At 39.3% G+C, this 24,550-nt stretch overlaps 1 protein-coding gene across 9 annotated transcripts in view; it reads right to left on the bottom strand.

The window, feature by feature from the left end:
* ITSN2 (intersectin 2) overlaps positions 1-24,550 on the bottom strand; it is a 108,539-nt gene that overhangs the window by 72,327 nt on the left and 11,662 nt on the right. For all 9 annotated transcript variants that reach the window (XM_059660415.1, XM_059660416.1, XM_059660414.1 and 6 more), the window contains 7 exons: positions 14,555-14,618; positions 6,249-6,341; positions 5,253-5,316; positions 4,044-4,207; positions 2,488-2,694; positions 2,250-2,346; positions 806-945 (listed from right to left, as the gene is read on the bottom strand). In XM_059660415.1, the coding sequence (XP_059516398.1) occupies positions 806-945; positions 2,250-2,346; positions 2,488-2,694; positions 4,044-4,207; positions 5,253-5,316; positions 6,249-6,341; positions 14,555-14,585 (796 nt within the window). In that variant the 5' untranslated portion in view covers positions 14,586-14,618. Of the gene's footprint in view, positions 1-805; positions 946-2,249; positions 2,347-2,487; positions 2,695-4,043; positions 4,208-5,252; positions 5,317-6,248; positions 6,342-14,554; positions 14,619-24,550 lie in introns of those variants that run through there.

Genomic DNA, 24,550 nt, shown 5'->3' with positions numbered 1-24,550 from the left:
ATAGAGAGTTAGAAACATCGATGGGAGAGAAACATCGATCAGCCGCCTCCTGCACATCTCCCACTGGGGATGTGCCCGCAACCCAGGTACATGCCCTTGACCGGAATCGAACCTGGGACCCCTCAGCCCGCAGGCCGACGCTCTATCCACTGAGCCAAACCGGTTTCGGCAAAGCTCTATTACTTTTAAACACTTATTTTGCTTGGCCTACATTGTACTTCACTGATGAGTGAAAAGAGGGGAAAGTCAGAAGGTGGGAAGTCTATTTGCCTATTACCCTCTGTTTATATCCCCTTCATTATTTTCAACTAGTAAAGTTTGGATGTTTGTTCTAGCATGCACTCAATATTCTATGGGGGCCTAAGGCCAGGTTTTATGGCTACCTTTGAGCATTAAAGGATAAGCAATGCTCATGTGCCTTTAGAAAGGGCAAGTAGAGAAAGACCCATGAGGACAGGGATTCGCAGGGAACTGAGGCTAAGTCCCACACACTCTCTCTTGTCGTGTGAGCATCTCCATTCACTCCCTACTCTGGAGGATGAGGTTTGATCTTCTCAAGGGTGAAGTCTTTTGCATGTACATCTGTGTGCTCAACTTCATTGTAAGAACTTTGAAGAAAACCATCAGGTTATATCCATTTTTGAATTTTTATACAACTTACATTATTTGCATATATCCAATGCCTGCCAAATTTTTTTGATGTTAAAATTTTAGATGAGCTATAAAGTACAAATTCAAATTTCTTCAATAGAAGTCCATTTAAAAAAACTTTAACTCACATTCTTAAGCATTGTATGCCACTTACCTGAGAGGTATCCACTCATGCTTTTGTCAAGACTATTAAATTTTTGCCGATATTTTAATCTTGAAGGCTGAGGAACTGCCCACTCTGTGGTCCCAATCTTGGGCGAGTTCCCTGAGAGTGAAGCAGTTGAGGAAGTTGAGCTATAACAAAATTTATTTAAAAAATTTTATGTTACTAAATAAAATATATTTAGTTCAACCATATAAGGCAGACAATAAGAATATCTTCTATAATACAACAGTAATTGCTTTTGTATTTGATACTGAAAAAAATTCAAACAATTATCCTTGTTCTTAGGAAAGCAAATACCATATATCAAGAACCTACAATGTACCAGGCCCCATAATGTGCTGGGGCCTTTACAAATATTACTTCTAATCCTCCTGACAAACTTAAAAGGTATTACTGTCCCAGCTTTTATATGGTTCAGTGATGTTAAGAAAAAAAAGGTTATTCATTCAGTGAGTAAGCTAGGATTCAAAGATTCTTCTGGGTCACTGCTTTAAAGAGCATTATTGTGAGACAACTGGGTAAAGAAAATGTGGTCAATATATACAATGGAATATTACTAGGCCATAAAAAAGAGTGAAATCTTACAATTTGTGACAACATGGATGGACCTAGATGGTATTAGTCAAAGACAAATACCATATAATTTCACTTATATGTGGAATTTAAAAAACAAAATAAAGGAACAAATAAAAAAGAAAGAAACTTATAGATACAGAGAACAAATCAATGGTTGCCAGGTGGGGGCCTGGGTGAAAAAGGTGAAGGGATTAAGAAGTAAAAATGGCAGTTCAGAAATGGTCACAAGAATGTAAAGTACAGCATAGGGATACAGTCAATAATATTGTAATAACTATGCATGGTGTCAGGGGGTGTTGGATTTTTGGGGGAGGATCACTTCATAAATTGTATAAATGTCTGGCTACTATGCTATACCCCTGAAGCTAATATAATTCTGAATATCTGCATAATTGAAAAACTTTTTAATTTATAAAAAAAAGGGTATTATTGTGATTTATAGAAGGGGTGAGGAATGAACATTAATGTTTTCTGAAATTAAAGAATACTCAAGCAGAAGAATTTGCTCAAGAAAGAAATTAAGAATGTACAATGGTTATAAGATTTATTAAAAGCATACTTTTTTTTAAAGGAAAAATATGTAGCTCTGGGCAAAAAATTTGACTGATTAAAAACATAGCAAAATATTTTTTGTTTACATGGAACATTTTTTCAAAGGTAAAATACCACAGGCATTTATAATTCTAAAAATAAAAACAATTATTTTATGTGAGTTATAAATAAGTAAATTTACCTTAATTGTTTACATTTGGCCATTATAAAGTAAAACCTGGATAAGGTCAGAGATTTAAAAAATAGTCATTTGTTAAATACTCCTTATTAAAACATAAAAAGTTGGAAGCTTAAGTATTCATACCTACTAGATCCTAAATCAATCAGAGACTGGGCTTTCTGTATACTAGCACCACCAAATCCTCCCATCATCATACTATAAGATGACGTATGAGGCAATGCTAAAAAGAAAAGAAAAGAAAAAATGAAGAAGGTTCACACTAAACAATATTACAAATTATGAAAGAAATTTGCCTCTATTGGAACATGAACAGTTTCTTTCTTCATATGAACTACTGATTTATTAGACATAAAGTACTTACTTGCAGAAGAATAAGGAATGGATAAAGGCTGAATGAGACTGGCAGTGCCATTTGGTAAGGATGAAGTGCTAACAGAAGGCACCAAGGGAGCAGGCATCATTAAGGGAGGAAGGGTGGTCCCTGAAGTTGCAGGGGACAAAGCTGTTGCTATAGGAGCGACTGGAGGCAATGGCTGAGGAATGGACAGATTGGGCATGCTTCCCATTCCTAAAGGCAAAAAGAACATATTTTCTAGTGCTAGTAAATCAATTATAAAACACATGCCAGAAAACAAGTATATAGTGCAATGAGCAGACCCCATATTCACAGGAACACTATGGGCAAACTAGTCTTAAAAATACACAAAAGCAGCTTTACCCCAGCAGTGAGGAAGGTAAACTACTGCTTTTAATATCAATAGTCTGACCTGCGTGAACTAAGAAAATGCCTACCAAGGAGTTAAAAATTCTCTTCCAGTATCATGACCAAATTAAGCAGTCTTTTCCAATTAAATATTAGTAACCTCAGAGAGAGGTTGTATCACCTGATCCAATGTGAGGATAATACAGTGCTATTGAATTACACACACACACACACACACACACACAGCCAAACTGCCCCCACCCAAAGGAACAAAGTGACAACTCTTATTCATTTACTAACTGAAGAATACTAAGTACATTATATAAATATAGTCACACAATGCTTTGGTATTTATCTCTAGAGTTCACTACAATAGTGAAAGAAGCTAGCTAGCATTTTAAGATCTAAGATTTGGTGTAGAGGCACATGTTTCAGGTACACAGAGCTATCTAGTTGAATATTCCATTTCAATGAGTGCTTCTCACATATAATTAATAAATAACAAATTGGCTAATGAAAATGAATGGAAAACTGGTTATCTCTGATGAATATGTAAATTAATTAGCACAGTCTTCAACCTTTAGCCCTAAAATTAGCTGGCTAACCTTTAAATTAAAGAAATTTCTACTTATGCATAATTTTAAATTACGCCCCTCCCAAATTAAACTATTTCAAGTGAGTTTAAAACTGTTGACACTTTTTCTGTTACTCATACAAAATATAGAGGAAACTTATTAAGAATAGTATTTAGGATCAACTATGGCGAGGGGGATATTATAATTTATCATCCAACTTGGAATTATGAAAGGGCACACTAACCAGATGGAAGCCAGGACAACAGACATAAATAAGGACTGTCCTATGAAAACTGGGATACATGGACACCCTAGCTATGACAGCAATTTTTATTTTATTTTATTATTATCATTTTAAAAATCAAATTTATTGAGGTGACATTGGTTAATAGGATCATATAGGCTTCAGGTATGGATTTCTATGTTACAAGAGCTGTATATTGTGCTGTGTGCCCACCACCCAAAGTCGAATCATCTGTATGACAGCGAATTTAATATTTCTTATCTCAGACATGAAATTAACTTGGAGTCTGGGGATTGTCATTTTATACCAACAAATCCTTTTTTGATCACCAAATATTATGCCTAGGAATCAAGTTTAATTATCAAATGCAGCTAATTAAACTAATAAATACATACCAAAACGGGCAGAAACTAATGGAGAGAACATAGGAGGTTGTTTCATAATAGGAGGGAGAACCACAGGCAACTGCTGGCCTTGTAGCTTTAGTTTGATGAGTTTCATGGCTATGGAGAACTCTTGCTGATCCATCTTTCCGTCTTTGTTCAGGTCTGATAAAGCCCTAAAAGGACAATGAGGTGGGTAGATTGTACATAGCATTAACATTACTTTTGAGGATGATAAAATAAAAACAATGATGTAGCATTCACACATCGATCATCAATTAAGTATGTGCATGTGTATCTCAAAAAGCGGGAACCTATACATTAAGAAATACTGACCAGAAATAGTATATAATAAAATACTGTTAGTCTATACAGAATCTAGAGACCTTTGAAATTAATTCCATCATGCAAATGGAAAAAAATTATTCAAGAGTATAATCCTTCTGTCCTAGCTGGGTGGTTTAGCTGGGTGGAGCATTATACAGTACACCAAAAAGCTGCGGATTTGATATCCGGTCAGGGCACAAACCTAGGTTGTGGGTTCATTCCCCTGTGCATATAGGAGGCAATCAATCAATGTTTCTCTCTCACATCAATGTTTCTCTCTTTCTCTCTCCCCCTTCCTTTTCTCTAAAAATCAATAAAAACATATCTTTGGGTTAGAATTTTTTTAGAAAAGGATAATCCTTCTAAACTTATTCATTTGTTTAAATATTTATTGAATGCTTGCTATATGCCTGGTACTTGGCCAAGCTGGGAATATTGCAAGTGGAGAGAAAAATGGAGTAGAAATTGATATTTTAAGTACATTAAAAAAACAAATGTTATTATAGATATCATAAAGCATAATTTCTTTAAGGTAGGAACAGAAGAAAAGAGGAATAACTTTGGGTTTGTAGATGATGAAATAAATGAAACAACAAAATAACAGAAAGAAAATTTTGAGATTCTGTCAAATTATAAAGAAATGTTTTTCGATGAAAATGTATACATTTTCTTTCCTTAGAAATTCTAAGGAGGTTAGAAAATTTGTCCTATAGAATAAAACCCCAATTGATTTTCAATCATTTACTCAATCAAATGTATTTCTAACAAGCTGAAGAAATACTCTTACTTAATAACAGATTACAAGTAAAAACAATTTTATGTTAAACTGTATTAAAAACAAAACAAAACCAGACAATTGGCAATTTAAGATCATCTACAACAAAATTATTTTACCATATTTCAGCTAAAACAGGAGCCGGCAAGCCTGATTGCAAGAAAAATGTACGTGCTTGATCACCTGAAGGCAATAAAAACAAAAATCAAGCAGCATATTAGTGGTAGGAATTTTTCCAATGCCTCTGAATAATAATAATAATGGGCAACAATAATGTTATTGGTTTATTATAATTTTAATTCCAATCACTAAAAAATTAAACAGAAATACATATATAAAATTATTTATATTACTTTAATAAGACTTAGATGTTCTAAAAAAAGTCACAACTAGTTATATGATTAATCAGTGATAAAAGATTACATTATTCATCTCAGTTTTTTCACAATAATTGAAGTCTTATTAGATATATTTCTATTTAATAAAATGTATAGTTTAAAACACTATTCCTTAGAAGAGTTCTAAATAGCTCTCCGTGGATCTTCTCACAATCTTATATATAGGGCTGTGTATGCTAACAATGGGAGATCCTAACTGCTCTCTACCTGGGTCATTTCTCAGAATTGGGTTTACAGTGAGCTATCTTGAAGGACGAGGTAATGTTTCCCTCTGGGACAAAGAATAAACTAACTTACCACTTGCTAAAACATAGTGGGTTCCTTCACCTAAGTGTTCCTCTCCTACAACACAATCTCTGCATGTGTAGCATCCTTCTGGGATCTCTGCATGGTCTGTGTGTGACTCAGGGTACAAGGGAGTTTGACAGAAACATGCTAGTGCTCATGCTAACAGCTGTGTCATTAATAATAAAGTTTGTTGCTTTTGTTTTATATCTCACGGGTACTGGTAAGTGATATCACATAGTTCTTGTCCTTTTCTATCTGACTTGTTTCACGTAGCATGTAACTCTCGAGATCCACCCATGTTGTTGCAAATGGCAATATTTCATCTTGGTATAAATTTTACCATTTAATCAAACTTAACAGCAATCAAAACTATTTCTAAGATATGACATGAAAAGGAGCATAAGTCACAAATAAAATATAAACACAAACCTGTTATGTAACCTCCTGCGGGCTTGAGGTTATCAAACTGCTTGTCATGCTTAGTCCGTTCTTCAGAGGTAATAGCCCACATGTTTGGCCCTCCTAAAACATAAATGGAAGACAAAGAAATTATACTGTACATATGAGAGTGCTTAAAATACACAATTCTAAAATGTAAATATGAATCACAAATGCCCATTTAATGACAGTACTTAATACCCAAGTGACACTAAGAGTAAAGCTCTATCACAAACATATATAGCACAGCCCCAAGGCTTTTCACTCATTCATCCAGTTAACATCTATTGAACTATTACTGTATACCACTCACCGGAAACAGGCAACAAGATAAATACTGAAAACAAAAAGATGAATAAAATATTGTTCCCATCCTCAAGGAACTCTTACTCTAGAAAACAACTTCCAGTATTTTCCATGTAAAACTGTGAAGCATCCTTGGAATGGGTCAACTTGAATTCCACAACTAACGAAGTGAGAAGAACCCAAAAGCCTTGCTTGTCCAACAGAAATGATATAGTCAAGAACATAGACAGACTGGCCCAAGGGAACATAGAGATCTATGGTGAAAATTCAGGATTCTAGCCTGACCATTATTGGACATGATGCATCCCTCTTTCTAACAGCAACTGCAGGAAGGCCTGGCTGGTACATCCTCCAGCTTCAGGCAGCTCAGCTAAAATGGGATTTAGAGGATTCAAAGTTAATTCTGTTTAGGTGTACGGAAATATCCTTGACCTTCTTTCACCTAACCCTTCTGATCACAGTGAAGTTATAGCCAAATGGAACACCTAGATTTTGTGGTGGCAGAGAGTAACAACCAGGCATCTGAGGAGGAAACACCTTCGACACGGAGAGGTTTGAGGGTAGAAGCGGCATTAATAAACTTTAACTTCCAGGCTGGCCCTGGAGCCTTCTTCCCAAAGGTAAATGCTCTGGTGTGGTTCTCCTCAACTACTGGAGGCACCTTAAGTTTAACTGACTGCTGAGCCTGCCACCCCCAAGACAGCTCTGACTACCATTTGGTCCTGATCCACACTCAGTCTTACGCAGGCCCTGTGTACCTGGACCCAAGGGGTGTGGATTTCTAAGTTGCGGCCCCTCCATCCCGTGGCATCCAAACTCCTCGTGTCTCCTCCTCCTTGGTCTTGGGAAGGGCTTTCCTGCTTCTCCCCCAACAGCAGTAGGAACGGTAACTCTACTTGGCGTCAGTACAGAATCTTAGGCCCAAGAAGGCTCCCTCCCCACCTCAGTGACAGAGCTTTTTCTTCTACCCTTACCCCAGCAATGGTCTCTGCCTGTGCCCTTGGGATGGATCGTCGCTAACACCTTCCCCAGTGACCACAGTAGCTTCACACTTTGCTGAGCCCTAACTGGTTTGGCTCAGTGGATACAGCGTCGGCCTGCAGACTGAAGGGTCCCGGGTTCAATTCCGGTCAAAGTGTACACCAAGGTGTACCTTGGTTGCGGGCACATCCCCAGTGGGGGGTGTGCAGGAGGCAGCTGATCGATGTTTCTCTCTCATCAATGTTTCTAACTCTCTATCCCTCTCCCTCTCTGTAAAAAAATCAATAAAATATAATTTTAAAAGAAGACTTTGCTGAGTAGAAGGATGCAGAAAATTGCATGGTATTTTGTGCCTGTCCCCCTACAGTTGCCTGCAATATTAGGTGGGGGTTCATTCTGGTCTCTTGCACCGTCCCCAGTCTTTTTGGTTGATGCCCACAGGAAACAGCTTGAGAGTAAGTATAAACGCCCCTTGGGTCTGCGGCCCCAGTTCTTCCAGACTGACAGGCTAGTCTTCACTTGTTGTTTGGAATTCACTAGAATCTTAACTGATTTCTGTAACATCATTTTATACATTTTACATTCCTCCACTTTACTTAGAGCACTGATTGTATCCTTAAAGTCTGAGATTGGATTCTGTAGAAAATGTTCCAACTCCACTGGTGGAGTATGGAAATCCTTTGATTTGCCATCAGTCCCATGGTATACTCTGAACTCCAGCCCCCTTTACTCTAGAGCTTTGCTGAAAACATTAGTCCACTTACTTACTGGATGCAAATCTCCTATGCTTTTACACTTTGTATCATTTAATGGAATTGTACCTATGCCTGTATTGAATCCAATCTAATCAGCTACATAAATTCTGGAAACTCTTCAAAGTTTCTGATACACTGCCTTTCCTGTCCTAAAGCTACCTCAGATTAAAAACAAAATGTTTTCTTTGATAATTTAAATGGGATCCAGGAAAAAAGAAAATATGAATTTAAACCACTAATTTGAAACAAGACTTAGTGTTCTTATGAGTGAACACAACAGGAACAATGATGCAGCTACAGGAAAAAATGTGGTCAAGAAAATGAAGGGTCTAGAAATATCCTGTATAATAAAAGGCTAATATGAAAATTGCCCCCTTGACCAGGAGTTCAACCAGGAGTTCAACTGGGAGTTCGGCCAGGGGGCAGGACCGCCCACGGCCCCTTCCTCTGGCCAGCCGGGCCCATCGCCCCAATAGGGGCAGGCCAGCAGGACCCCATCTGTGCACCAATTCATGCACTGGCCTCTAGTTTTTCTATAAGGCAGTTAAAAAACTAAAATATTGGCAAGAGGAATCAAAGATTAAAAAAGACATGGTAGCCGAAACCGGTTTGGCTTGGTCGATAGAGCGTCGGCCTGCGGACTGAAGGGTCCCAGGTTCGATTCCGGTCAGGGGCACGTACCTGGGTTGCAGGCACATCCCCAGTAGGAGATGTGCAGGAGGCAGCTGATCGATGTTTCTCTCTCACCGATGTTTCTAACTCTCTATCTCTCTCCCTTCCTCTCTGTAAAAAATCAATAAAATATATTTAAAAAAAAAAAAAAGACATGGTAGCCACTTTAAGTATTTTTAAAAGCTGTTATGTATAATACAGTTATTTGATACCCTATAGGAATTAGGAACAGGACAACCATATTTGAGAAAGTTAGGGCTGTTACTGAAGAGGGATCCAACTCCTCGGAAAGTATTCTTTTGTTAGAGATGTTAAAACAGAAAATGGCTCATTAAATCTGAACATTTCTGAGGTTCTCTCAAACCACAGAAAACAAGCAAACAATGATTTTTAACAATGCTCTCCATTTGTTTTAAAAAAATAAGACCCATTCTTTCAACTTCTACTACTCCAAATACACCTTTGCCCTCTTCCTTTGTTAACAGCACAGGGGAGCATAAAGGACTAGGGTGGAGGGAGGTTCTGCCCTTGTCTGAACGCTAACCAGTTTTGTGACTTAGACAGGTCTTCCATGAATCCTTACCTAGGACTGTTGTAAGAATGGTATATGTAGTCCCAGGCAATACTTGACTAGCCAGTGTCCTACGCCAGAGGTTTTCACCCCTAGGTGAATCACCTGGGGAGCTTTGGAGGCAGGGGGAAGCGATTCTAGCAGAACAATTAAATCAGAATCTCTGGGGGATGCGGTACAAGCTTCAGAGTTTTAAAAAAGCTCTCCAGGTGGTGCTTTTGTGTAGCCAGGGCTGCACACGGCCTCCTCTTCTTTCCATCCCTCCACAGAACAGTCTGCTCCACCTTTACCTCCCAGCCAGCTCTGGCCACCTGGCCAACAGTGCTGTCAAAGTGAATGATAGGGTCCAGTATCTGAAAATTCTTTCTCCTAAGGATGCAAACACCCTTCACGTTTATCCTGTTAAAAGATGAGTTCATCTCACCTAACTCACACAGGTCTTTTTTTAATCCCCTTTACCATACTGCTCTCAACTGTTGACCAGCTATCTTAGGAAAATAACCTTCTCTATCATTTATTTTTAAAGTCTAACATGAGCAGAGTAATAGCAGTACTTAGTAGAAGCAGCAACTACTATCTACTGAGTATTACTTTATGCCAGCAACCATGCTAAGTATATTAATATTACATTTAATTTTTATAACAATTACATGGACTAGGTTTTACATGTATTACAGAAGGAAAAACTGAAGCATTGGGTGGTTGGATAATTTTCTTAATACCATACAGCTAATATAACTTATAGCTAGAATTTTCTTGTACTTTAGAATTATAGCTCTAAAATTTGTGCTCTTAATTACTACCCACATTACCTTCCTGATTACTTTGATATTGATATTAGTTTAGCAGTATTATTTTTGTCATTTAAAAATAAGTAACAAAATGTAAAGGAGATGCAACTAAATGGATATTTAAATATAAAAATACTAGGGGCCCGGTGCATGAAATTCGTGCACTGGGTGTGTGTGTTGGGGGGAGTGTCCCTCAGCCCAGCCTGCCCCCTCTCACATACGGGGAGCCCTCAGGCGTTGACCCCCATCACCCTCCAATCGCAGGATAGGCCCCTTGCCCAGGCCTGACGCCTCTGGCCTGGGCGTCCGGCCCGGGCAGCGGTGACCCGCAGCTGCAGCGGCCCCGCGATCGTGGGCTTCGCTTTAGGCCCAGGCAAGGGACCCCTAGCTCCTGGGACTGCCAGCTTCGACCATGCCCAGCTCCCATCGCTGGCTCCACACCTACTTCCTGCTATCACTGGCCAGGGCGGCAAAGGCACCTGATTCTCCGATCATGGCTGGGCCGCCTTTGCCCTGCCCCCCGGCTCTTAGCTTCCCCCTGGGTTTCTGATCACTGTCAGTGGCAGGGGGCTTCTTCCTGCTTTCCCTTTGCCTCCCTGCATTGTGCCTACATATGCAAATTAACCGCCATCTTGTTGGCAGTTAACTGCCAATCTTAGTTGGCAGTTAACTGCCAATCTTAGTTGGCAGTTAATTTGCATATAGCCCTGATTAGCCAATGAAAAGGGTAGCTCGTACGCCAATTACCATTTTTCTCTTTTATTAGTGTTGATGAGTCTCTTTTACATGTCAAAGAAACCAAATTTTCCCTTGGAATTGTACCTTAAAAAAATTTTGAACATGGGTGATATAACAAATAGGTGAAACAATGTTAACTGACACTACTATAAATATATTTAATATATAACAAGAGAAAAAACAACCTAGGATAAAGAAATGCTGATATACCACTATCTCAGAAAAGTAAATCCTCACAAATCCCATATACATAACATCCCTTTACTTGGACAGTCACACCACCCCATTCTATTTCAAACTTTATCTTTCAAGGTCCAGGGCAGATGTCACTTCCTCTAGGAGGTCGCTAATACCTGCAGGTCAAATTAATTGTTTCCTCCTCTAGATTCTCAAGAGGCTACTCCATGCTTCCACAGAGCACTTAGAAAGGTGCAGGAATTGTTTTCTCTCCATCTGTCCTACCAGACTATGAGCCCTTGGAGAACAGGAGCTTTGTGTGTTTACCGTTCTATTCCCAGAACCAGCCGAGTACCCAGCACAGAACAAACACTTAAAAGTGATTGAGGAATAAACATGTGAATGAATAAAAGAGGGAGCAGAAAACAAGACAGGCAAGATCAGGACTTGGGGAGCACAAAAGCCACAATCTTTTTGTGGTCTATCCTTCACATACGATTATACCAGCCCTCTAAGCAGGTCTTTAGAGCTCAATACATTCAATGTGGCTCATAACCATCTATTTTTCACTTCTGACTACTTTACAAATTCACCTTCTACCAATAAGAAACTAAATATGCTTAGGTATATAAACTCATGTATGTTTGCTGCCTACATTATAAAAAAATTTCCCTTACAAAGTTGTTTCCAGGAATGCTTATCATTGAAATGTAGGTGTCCACTATAATTCAAAACACTATGATATATTTGATTTAATACATACTTAGGAGTCTTGACTTGGGGTGGGGAACACAATACAATAGAATATACAGATGCTATATTGTAGAATTATACAACTGAAACCTACATCACTTTATTAACCAATGTCACCCCCAATAAATTATTTAGAGCCAAAGAAACACTAATTCTTCCATGTAATGACTGTCTGCCTTAAGCAATGTATTGCTAAGCCCAGGTCACATAGTCTTTACTGCACACACACACACACACACACACACTATTAGCCCTAAATGATTGGATTAAAAAAAATCTATAAGCATCCTCTCTTAAAGACAAGTTTTAAGATTAGATTTAAAAATAAAGAAACATATGTACTGAAGAACTAGAAACCTAAAATAGCTACACCTACACACTTTCTAAATAAAGAAATACCACATTCACAGTAAAAAAAAAAAACACCTACTTAGTTTATCAGTTTATTATAAAATAAATAAATTAACATGTCACGATTCTTGTGACTAGGAAGGCAAATAGTGTGGCTACAGACTGATTTACTACTATATGACTCTAGAAAAATGATGGTAAAACATGACAATAACAAAAGATGACAAAGATGGAAGCAGCTCACCTTTCTTGAGCCCTGACTACCCTTCAGATACTTTATATGCAATAATTCATTGACTCCCACCAGTACCTGAAAATTGTGTATTATTAATATCCTCATTTTACAGGTGAGGAAACAAAAATCCATGGTGAGTTCTGTGTCTGCACTAACACAATAGCCACTAGCTACGTATGGCTTTGAGCACTTGAAATATGCTGTGTGACTAAAGAACTGAATTTTTAATTTTACTTAATTTTTATTAATTTAAATTAAAATTGAAATAACCAAATGTAGCTAGTGGCTACTATCTTAGATAATGCAGCTCTGTAAGAACCAAAGAAGTCCAAAAATCTATGGTTAGTTTCAGGATAATAAAGTAGACATGGCAAAAATTGAGGAACACGTCAGAAGCATTTTGACAATCAGCTTGGTCTAGGGCACTCAGAGATAAGTTCAAATGGTATTAGCCATTAAAACAATAACATAATGTTTAAGGAAATGGAAGAAACAAAATGAATAAACATTGGGCATGTACAGTGTGCCCTAACTTAACATGGTCAATAGGTTATTGGAAACCGTGACTTTAAGCAAAATCATGTGTAATGAAACTAATGTTTCCATAGGCGAATTGATATAAACAAGAGTTAAGTTCCTATGGCATATTTTTGGTCACAAAAATGTCACCAAGCTTCTAAATTAAGACCCAAAACACTTCTAATACTAAACACTGAAATAAATGTAGAGCTCTATATATTTATGAAAGATGAATAAAACCAAAAAGAGAATTCTTTTCCAACTGGATTATTCCAGTTGAGGGCCCGGGTGGCTGGAGCCTCTCCTGACAGCTCAAGACCCTAGACAGGATATCCTTCCATAGCAGGGCCACTCACACACACACCCACACTCACTCAGACTGGGACCATTTAGACACCCAATTCACTTCACATGCACGTCTTCGGGATGTGAGAGGAAACTGGAGTCCCCAGAGAAGACCCAGCCAAACGTGGGGAGAACATGCAAACTCCACACAGACAGCAGTCCCGGGTAGGAATCAATTTTCTTTTTCTCATCAACATTGAAACATTGAATGAAAGGACATTATTTGAGGACCTGCTGTATTGCCTTCTATTATGTTCATTTTATTTATAAACCTGCTTAACATGTTGAAGTTTATAACTAAACTGTTTTTAATGCAAATTCCTTTGTATGGGGCATAGAAATTCTCAAATTTGTTAGAGCACATTATCACTACAATTATTGGCTTAATCAATTTACAATCATCCCATGCTATAAAAAACACCTTTAATATTCTGCTGCTCATAGCACTCTGCTTTTTGTCCTCCAGTTTTATACATCAAACACAATATGGCTTTAAGTTATTCTTTTTTAAAAATATATATATTTTATTGATTTTTTACAGAGAGGAAGGGGGAGGGATAGAGAGTCAGAAACATCGATGAGAGAGAAGCATCAATCAGCTGCCTCCTGCACACCCCCCACTGGGGATGTGCCTGCAACTAAGGTACATGCCCTTGACCGGAATCGAACCTGGGACCCTTCAGTCCCCAGGCCGACACTCTATCCAGTGAGCCAAACCGGTCAGGGCAATTTAAGTTATTCTTTTTTTTTTTTATTTTTTTTTTAATTTTTTTTTTTTATTGCTTAAAGTATTACAAAGGGTATTACATATGTATCCATTTTATCCCCCCGCCCAATTTAAGTTATTCTTAAGCATACATTCCAGATGATACAGCAGAACATGCTTACAATGAGTTGTAATAGAAGCTATATGCAGTGTTTTGAAATAGACTGCCCAAATATTTTCAATAAGAATACTTTAAGTTAAAAAAATAATTTAAGTTTTGCATTTTTACACTTAAAAAAAAATATCACAAAAGAATATTTTATAACCTCTACTCCCCCCCACCCCCAATCTCATAACCTCTTTATCTTCCGACAAGCACAAAGCTGCTTACGCTTACCATTCATAGCTGTGGGAAACTGAGCCATCATGCTCCTGAATTTTCCTTGCTAGCTCTCAGCCATCTGCAACATAAAAACATTGTGCCATTAATAATACAACAAGGGCAGATCACAGCTTAGAGCACCCGCCAAGCAGTGGGAATGTCTGTCCCCTTCAGCTTACACTTCCAACAGAAAACAATGCAGAGCTTCTGCTGCTGCTGCTGAACAGGCAGAATTTACATTTGGGAAAGGGGAGGAGATTTTGTTGGGCAATGGATCGGCCTTTAAAATGGAACCATTTAAAAGAAAAACAGTCACATATTTAATAGCAAATACTGAATAAACTCTTGGCATGAACTAATTTTGTAGAAATTAATTTGGGAAAGAGGGAAGTTATAACTAGGCAAGAAATTATTTCAGAAAAATCAACTGTATAAATTAAATGTAAGTAACAATAAAATCCATAACACTCTTCTTAAAAAAAAAAAATCCCCAAACGAGAAAAATCCCCAAAATGAATATAGCATAGCTATTTAATCAAGTTCCACAGGTTTAGAAAAATGGTCTAGAAGTATGTTTTATTTAAACATAATTAAATGTTCTAGGCAAGTGCTCTGAACTTGAAGAGAGGAAATTCAGAAATTTAATAGCTCTGGGTTCAAATCCCAACTCTGTTATTTTCCCAGCTGTAATCATGGAAGAGTTATTTAACCTATTTTGAGTCTCCAATTCATCTGTAAAAATACTTTGCAGGAATATTTTTTAAAGTATTAAACATAATGCAGTACACTGCCTGACACACAGTGGGTTTTTAATAAATAGCTTTCTGGGTGCCCAGGAAGGGAGAATGCAATATAAATCTGAACCCTAAATTCATTAATTTACTCAGAGTAAATTAAATTTTTTTCCTTGAAACTCAAGGGTAGGAAAAGTTAGGGAGAGTGAAGACCTAACAAATTTATAGTAATATACTGAGTTATATAAACCATGAATTGTAACATTGTAGGGAAACACTACTATATTAATAGTCTACTCAGTAGCTCATCTATTTACTCAAATCATTTCAATATTAATATTTTTAGAAGCCTACAGAAAAGTGTTTGCACAAGCCATTTGAACAAGGTGGGCATAAAGAGCTGCACATCGTGGTGGATGGCGTCACCAGAGGAGCTGGCTGATTAGCTGCCAGGAAGTGTTTACAAGGTACTATATCTTAGTGAATTCGGTGTGCTCAAGAAGAAATATGGCTCTATCAGTGTAACCACCAAAAGTGAGTCACACAAACAAAAACACTGGTATATAAATCCAAACAAGAAATTTAACAGCTTTATTTCCTCCTTTAAAGCAAACTATCATCTACTAAACTGTGCAAAGGGACTTAATTGTGATTAGAATACTTACTGGCACCAGGCAGACACTCTGATACATTTACCTACACAACAGGAATAGCAAAAGCTGGGTAACAGGGATGGGCAGGCCTCCAGTAATGCTTTGGCACTGCCAGTTTTACTCTTGTGACTCCCAGCTTTTCTCTATGTTACCACTGTATATCACTCTCCTCTCAAAGTTCACACTCCTTCTTTAGATGTTAGTAACCTTTACTGCAATGGAACTTTAAACCTGCTACCACACTTGACTTCACCTGTCACTATACTATTCTTAAGTAGGAGGAAATTTCACCCACGCACAAGTTGATTTTCTTCACTTCTTTCTCAAAGGTAATATAAACCGCGGTGGGTTGGTCAGAAACCCCTTAAGGAGGTATTGTGTTGAGATTTAAAGAGTAAGAGTTACTTATAATTGTAATGTTAAGAACCTTGAATTTGAATCTGTGGTTAACAAGGAGTTTTAAAAGGTTTTAAGAGGAGGGATAGAGTCAGGTATCACTTAAGACAATCAATTGTGAAGAAAAGGGCACGCTTGAAGTAGGGAGATCAGTTAGGAAGGAGCTGAGAACAGTATCTGGCACCTGATGTGGAATAGTGGCAGCAGAAACAGAGAAGATGGGATGAATTGGATGGAGAACAATGAATGGTTTAAGAAAGGTAGAACTCAGGGATTGTTTAAATTATGGAGTAAAAGGAATCAAAGAGATGACTCTCAGAATTATGGTTTGTGAGACTGGGTGAACTGTCTTAAAAACAAAAAAACAAAAACATGGGTACAGAAGGAAGTATCATAAATCAAGTTATGACTACAACTTCAAATAAAGAAATCCTACAAACAAGCACATTTTTACTTCCCCAATTTTAAATTATCATAAGTAATGTTAAACCAAAATACATCATATGCCTGCCAAGAAACTATTTCCTTATAGAGATGCAATAGGTAAGGGCCCCTATTTTACCAGGTCTCTGTAACTGAGAGAGAGAATTTTAAAATGCAGGAGAAAATCCTCCAAGCACTACCTGCAATGCATTTTAGAACTGCATAAAAGCATGTAAAATACCAAAGATCATTTGGAGAAACAGCAGACTTAAAAAAGACAAATAAGGAATAGCATCCCATAGTCACAAAGCCTTAATTAGTTAGATCATCTATCTAGTCATCATGTATTCTGTAAATAAAACAGAATGCTACCTAATAATCACAGGTATAATCCTTAAATAAAATCAAAGAATGAACCAAATAATATAACAATATAATGAACAGGGAGGGCAAAGCCCTTCAGTGAAGCTGAGGTCCTGGTATTACAGAACCTTCACCTGTACAAGGGATTTAGCCACCCATGCATGCAGGTACTACAGTAGCGATGGCGAACCTATGACACGCGTATCAGAGGTGACACGCGAACTCATTTTTTTTGGCTGATTTTTCTTTGTTAAATGGCATTTAAATATATAAAATAAATATCAAAAATATAAGTCTTTGTTTTACTATGGTTGCAAATATCAAAAAATTTCTGTATGTGACATGGCACCAGAGTTAAGTTAGGGTTTTTCAAAATGCTGACACGCCGAGCTCAAAAGGTTTGCCATCACTGTACTACAGTGTATTGTAACATGGACACATGGATGGATGGAACATCTGACTTACAGTGATAACATCTGAATAACATAATTTGTTGGAACCAATAAACTTTTAAAGCATACCATTTCATATCTCTTATGTTTACATCAACTCTGCCCTGTTGTAGAATAATTACCTCATGTTTAACAATTCTTATCTACTTGCAGAGAAATAATAACAATTGAAATTTTAAAAAATGTAACATGTATATTTTATTTTTAAAAAAGTAAAACTGTCTTACTTTGTGTAGTCATAACAATTACCATTTGCTAAGTCCTTAGTTACTATGTGTCATGCTCAATATTCATTGAGAACCCAATATGTTCTATGTTTTATACAAGGAGCTTCAGACCAAGAGGACCTTATAGACTAGTCTACCAGGACCAGGTACTGCTAGATCCCTTTGATAATACTAAAAATCCTCACAATATCACAGCAAGGCAGATGACAGAGTACTTATTTCATAGATAAAGAAATTGAAAGGTTAAATTACTTTCCTAACTTCAGTAAGTGAAGAAGCTAGTATGCAATCCCAAATCTGTCTAATTCTAAAGCCCATGAACTTCCCATGGGCTCTATCTGCCTTTTCCTCTCTTATGGATAATAATTAATGACAAGTGAGTGGGTTCCTGCAAGCAGTAGGTCAACTTAATGTTGGTGCATTTGTAGAGGAGAAGAAAAACAAGTCAGAGAGTCTACATCAATCACATACATCAAGTGGGGAGTGCTAATTATTTCTTGCCTCTAGGTGTAACCTTTTGAGAGGAAGAAAAGGATAAGCAGCATTTCCCAAGTTACATGTCTGAAGCCTGTTTTAGGCACATGTGATGGAAGGCAGCATCCAATAAACACCTCTCTGCTCCTTGGAGGGGGTAACATGTAATGAAAGGCAATCCTGGAGCTTGCAGTTATCATATAATTTAATCACTGTCAATTACCTATGGTTTTAGAATATTTATGTGCAGGTTTTCTTGCTTACTATAAATTGAGAACTGGTATTGTTACCTTTTTAGAAATTAAGATATGTATAGTAGAAAACAGGAATAAGGCAAAGAAGACTGTTTTGATTTAATATAATCCAAATGCAATTTGGAGAATGTGGGAAATATATTCATACTAAGGTACACATAAGTAGAAATGCTTGAATAGGAGTAGGAAATCCTTCTGCTACAAAGGGTCAATAAGACCAAAAAGAAGAGGAAAAAATGTAGCCATTATAAGTGAAAAGTAGCTCAATTAAAGTTGGATTTTTTTGTTTGAGTGGAAGCACTGGATTACAGAAGTAACGAATTCCAGTAATTATTGAGTCCAAACCCTCAATTTTCAAGATGTAAAAACTAAGAGATCTGTACAAGCTCACAGACTCAGTAGCAAAACTGGTCCTCGAAACCTCATCTCTTATGTCCAATATCCTGTTTTGTAGTTTCCCGACTTCCCTGATTATATAACCTGGGTGGGACATTTACTATTTCTACAGATTCTGAGGCCTATCACTCAGAGATTGTGACTAAGAAGATCATTATGTGAATGAGGGTATGAACCTCCTAAAACGTTCTTCCTGCCTTGAGACCTGTAAAAGATAAAATAAACGGAGCCACTTTAAAATGGAGCCAGAGCTGCTATCCCAGAGGAGCCTCCTTCCATGTTTTAGACCTCAAACCTATGGATTATTAAAACAGAGCTTAATAAACTTTGCATTGGGCCTAAAGCAACACTGTGTCCCAAAGAAACCTCTTCACCTGCATTTTATAACTGCACAAAAGCATGTAAAATACCAAAGATCACTTGGAGAAAAGCAGACTTATGAAAGACAAATAAGGAATAGCATCCCAGTCACAAAGCCTTAATTAGTTTGATAATCTACCTAGTCATCATGTATTCTGTAAATACAACAGAATATCATCAATAATCAACACTAATAAAAGAGAAAAATGGTAATTGGCGTACGAGCTACCCTTTTCATTGGCTAATCAGGGCTATATGCAAATTAACTGCCAAGTGAGATGGCAGTTAACTGCCAACAAGATGGCGGTTAATTTGCATATGTAGGCACAATGCAGGGAGGCCAAAGGGAAAGCAGGAAGAAGCCCCCTGCCACTGACAGTGATCAGAAACCCAGGGGGAGCTAAGAGCTGGGGGGCAGGGCAAAGGCGGCCCTGGGGCTGCCTTTGCCCTGCCCCCTAGCCATGATCAGAGAATCAGGTGCCTTTTCCGCCCTGGCCAGTGATAGCAGGAAGTAGGGGTGGAGCCAGCGATGGGAGCTGGGCATGGTCGAAGCTGGCAGTCCCAGGAGCTAGGGGTCCCTTGCCTGGGCCTAAAGCAAAGCCCACGATCGTGGGGCCGCTGCAGCTGCGGGTCCCCGCTGCCCGGGCCGAACGCCTAGGCCAGAGGCATCAGGCCTGGGCAAGGGGCCGATCCTGCGATTGGAGGGTGATGGGGGTCAACGCCTGAGGGCTCCCAGTATGTGAGAGGGGGCAGGCTGGGCTGAGGGACACTCCCCCCCCCACACACACACCCAGTGCACGGGGATCAGCGGAGCCGCGAGGCCTCCCGGCACCGGCATCAGTGTGACAGGGGGCAGTGCCCAAACCCCCTGAACCCCCTGATCGCCCTGCGGCTCTGTGTGCGACAGGGGGCGGGGCCACAACCTCCCTATCCGCCCTGCTCTGTTCGGGACAGGGGAAGGCGCCCCAACCCCCTGATCAGCCCTGCTCTGTACCTGATAGGGGGGAGCTGCCCAACCCCCTGATCGCTCTGCGGCTCTGTGTGTGACAGGGTGCAGTGCCCCAACCCCCTCCCCCCCCCCCAACGGGTCCTGCTCTGTGTGTGACGGGGTAGAGCCATAACCTCCCCTTTGGCCCTGCCCTGAGTGTGAGAGTGGCGGCGCCCCAACCCTTCTGATGGGCTCTGCTCTGTGAGTGACAGGGGCCAGCGCCCCAACCCCCTGATTGGCCCTGCTCTGTGCGTGACAGGGGGTTGCACCGCAACCTCCCCATCGACCCTGCCTTGAGTGTGACAGGGGGCGGTGCCCCAATCCCCCAATCGGCCCTACCCTGAGCGTGACTGAGGGTGGCATCGCAACCTCCTGATCCTCCCTGCTCTGTGCATGACATGGGGCGGTGCCCCAACTCCCCAAATGGCCCTGCTCTGAGCCCGACCAGGGGCTGCACCTAGGGATTGGGCCTGCCCTCTGCCACCCGGGCCTAAGCCAGCAGGTCGTTATCTCCCGAGGGTTCCCAGACTGGGAGAGGGCACAAGCCGGGCTGAGGGACCCCCCCCCCTCCCCGAGTGCACAAATTTTTGTGCACCGGGCCTCTAGTCCTATATAATAAAAGGCTAATATGCAAAGCGACCAAATGGCAGAACCACCGGTTGCTATGATGCACACTGACCACCAGGGGGCAGACGCTCAATGCAGGAGCCGGGCTCACGGTTGGCAAGCAAAGTGGCAGTGGCGGGAGCCTGTCCGGCCTCTGCGGCAGCACTAAGGATGTCCGATTGCCAGCTTAGAGCCGCTTCCTCCGGGGAGCGAGCCTACGTCATCAGTCAGACATCCCCTGAGGGCTCCTGGACTGTGAGAGGGTGCAGGCCAGGCTGAGGGACCACCCCACCCCCTGAGTGCACAAATTTTGTGCACTGGGCCTCTAATATTGTAATAATTATATATGGTGTCAGATGGGTATAAACCTATCAGGGCTATCACTTCATGATTTATATAAATGTCTAATCACTATGCTGTACACCTGAAACTAATATAATGTATGGCAACTGTAATTAAAAATTTTTTAATTAAAAAAAGATAAAGCAGATGGGACTGAAAATTAAAAACATTGGAATTAGCATCACTATGTTAGCATATCTGCATCAATAGAAATACCTTCCTTCTATTGATGTAATTGTTTCCCAACTCTTTCTCAGAAGTACTTCGTGCCTTTATTTGGGCTTCTACCTGAATCAATGCTCTCTGAATAGCTATTCTTTGATCTCAAATAAATGTTTGTTGCCTTTCATTTTGGCCTTTTATTTTTGTTTAACAGACCCTTCCACGGGGCTATTAGTTTTGTGTCACCCCCCCCCCCAAAAAAAAACCACACCCATTAATGACCCTCTCTTGCTTAATTTCATCAACTAATTACAAGTTAAAGCTCAAACTTCTTAGTATGAAATATGGCACCCTTCAGAATCTCACCCCAATCTACTTTACCACATACATGTCTAGATACTTCCCCTTGATTCAGATGTCTTAAGTATACCAACCTTTGAAACAGTATTTTTCACTTCCCTATTCCTCTGTAAAGAGCTGTTTCCTGTCAATCACTACTTCTTTATCATTCTTCAACTCCCAACTCGAATGTCACCTCTTTTTTTTTTAAATGATTTTAGAGAGAGGAAGGAAGAGAGAGAAAGCCAGAGAAACATCGATGTGAGAGAGAAACATCGATTGGCTGCCTTCTGCACACACCCCAACTGGGGATGGAACCTGCAACCTGGGTATGTGCCCTAACCAGGAATGGAACCCTGCACAGGACGACGCTCCAACCAGCTGAGCCATACTGGTCAGGACTCACCTCTCCTCTAAAAGGCTTCTGTCCTCCCAGGTAGTTAGTCACTGTCTCCTCGGTATGTCCATACATTTATTCATCCCGAAATAGCTCATTTATCACACTGTATTTCAATTTCACATATTTCACACATTTGCCTATTTACTTGCACGGGGCAGAGATCATTTTTATTTACCACTATATGTCTAATGCCTAAACCAGATTTCCTAGAGAAAATGCTCAATAGATGTTTGTAGAACAAATAAATTGGGTAAATGAGTAACATGGTAACATGGTAACATGGTTGGGATGTCAAAAAAAAAAGCAAACAAAGTCAGTGAAGCATGGAGAAGGGCAATGCTGAGTTGAATATTACACCAGAGAAACCGGTAGGAAAGCAGAGCAGGCCCCAAATTTCTTCCATGAAATTCTGCAGGCACCAGAGCTGTGGATTTTAGAGCAAACTGTCCCTTGCAACATGGCCCTTCTGTAACTTGTTTTTCTTTTTCTTTGAAGTATACTTTTAGAGATAAAGGTTTATTTCCCATTGAATTCTGACAGCCTTACAGTGGGAGGGGAAGAAAGCCTTAGGTTTCTCAATTATACTTCGAATCATGCTGGTAAGTTTAAATAAATTTGACTGAAGGTCTGACATTCACAAGCAAGATAATCAAGTTCCTGAGAGCACAGCTTGTAAAACTTTCTCCAGTCCTCCTCCACTCTACATGCTAAGTACACAAAGCCAATTCTCGAAAGTTGCCGATTAGTCGGGAAAATGTTCCTTCCTCATCTGATTTCCAAGGAGATAAGGTCAGTTCTAGGAGAGAATGATTGGAGCAAAATTACCTACTTCTTTATAGTTTGTACAGTAAGATGAAATTTACAGAGTACACATATTATTCTCCATACCTGTTCCCCATCTATTCTTTCTTTCATTCATCTACTTATTTATTCATCAAACATGGATAGTCACTATAACATAAGGATTTATTTTATTTTTTTTAATATATTTTATTGATTTTTTACAGAGAGGAAGGGAGAGAGATAGTTAGAAACATCGATGAGAGAGAAACATGGATCAGCTGCCTCCTGCACATCTCCCACTGGGGGTGTGCCCGCAACCCAGGTATATGCCCTTGACCAGAATCGAACCTGGGACCCTTCAGTCTGCAGGCCGACACTCTATCCACTGAGCCAAACCGATTTCGGCAACGTAAGGATTTAAATAATGCTATGAGCTAAGGGGGGAGGGTTGATGGGGACAGCTGTCATAGTGTAAACAATAAAAAAAGGGGGGGGATACTATGAGAATCCAAAGGATAGAACTAATACTACTGGAAGGTAAATCAATGTACACAGTATTTATCATAAAGGAGGTAATATTTGTGTAAGAATCGTTTAACATGGGGTCAGTGGCAAATTAAGTGGATTCTAAGTATTCTTGGAGTGATAGACATTGTGTGTGTGGCACTGTTAACAAAGAAAGGAAAAGTATCTGAGCCTAAGGTAAAAAGAAGGAAAGTACAATAGCCAGTATAACAGAATCTTTCCCATTGAAAGAGAGTGCGATTTGAGAGTGATGTGATTTCAAAGAACTCACTTAATCGTAAGTGTTAGAAGAAAACTTAAGAAACCCAGTAGTTTCAAAATGTGCTCCTTGGCGTTCTAGAAATTTCAAGGAGATAACAACAGAAGTGGAGTAGGGAGGAGGAATGGAGGATTGGGAGAGGATAGCAACTTCAATGAAAGTAGCTTTGTTTTTGTGTTTTACATATTGAGGCTTATCTATATTTTACCTTATGATTTTTTTAAAAAAAGAGTTAACATACTGAATTCCATCTCCATTTTAGAAACAAAGAGAAACCAAAGCAACGAAGTAACTTGCCAAGAGAACACAATTTAAGGAACAAAGTATGTCATACTATTGATTTTGAACTTCACTGTGCAAATCATGGAAAGCCAGTATTTAAAGCATAGTATATGTTTGAGCTAGAGACCCAGTTTGGTAGTCACCAGGGATTGGGGAATAGTTGTCATCATGTTAAAGAATGACATCATCCAGGGAAAGCATATATAAGAAACAAGAACCTGGTCTTTTCAAGGCAGAGGAAGAGAATTCTGACAAACAGTATAGGAAATGAACTAGATTTGAATGTTGTGAGACAGGGCACCAGTTATGAAGTAACTGGCATAATCCAAGTGGTGAGAATTTGAATTTGAGCAATAAAAAATACCGCATTTTTCATGTATAAGATGCCCCCTTGTATAAGACACCTCCCACTTTTCCAACCCCAAATTAAGAAATCAGTATTTCAAACGTTTTGCTGGTTTTCCTCTTAAGGCCTTCCTCTTTATCTGGCATCGTAAGGAGTTGTTCTTTCTGTTTCCTCCACTGTCTGTTCATACACTCAGTGGCTGGAGGTCCAAATTGTCTCTCCTTAGCTCTGTTGATTCCTCTCTGTA

Source organism: Myotis daubentonii, chromosome 12, assembly GCF_963259705.1.
Source record: "Myotis daubentonii chromosome 12, mMyoDau2.1, whole genome shotgun sequence".
In the NCBI taxonomy this organism is placed as follows: domain Eukaryota; kingdom Metazoa; phylum Chordata; class Mammalia; order Chiroptera; family Vespertilionidae; genus Myotis; species Myotis daubentonii.
This window is presented reverse-complemented; position numbering and strand designations above follow the sequence as displayed.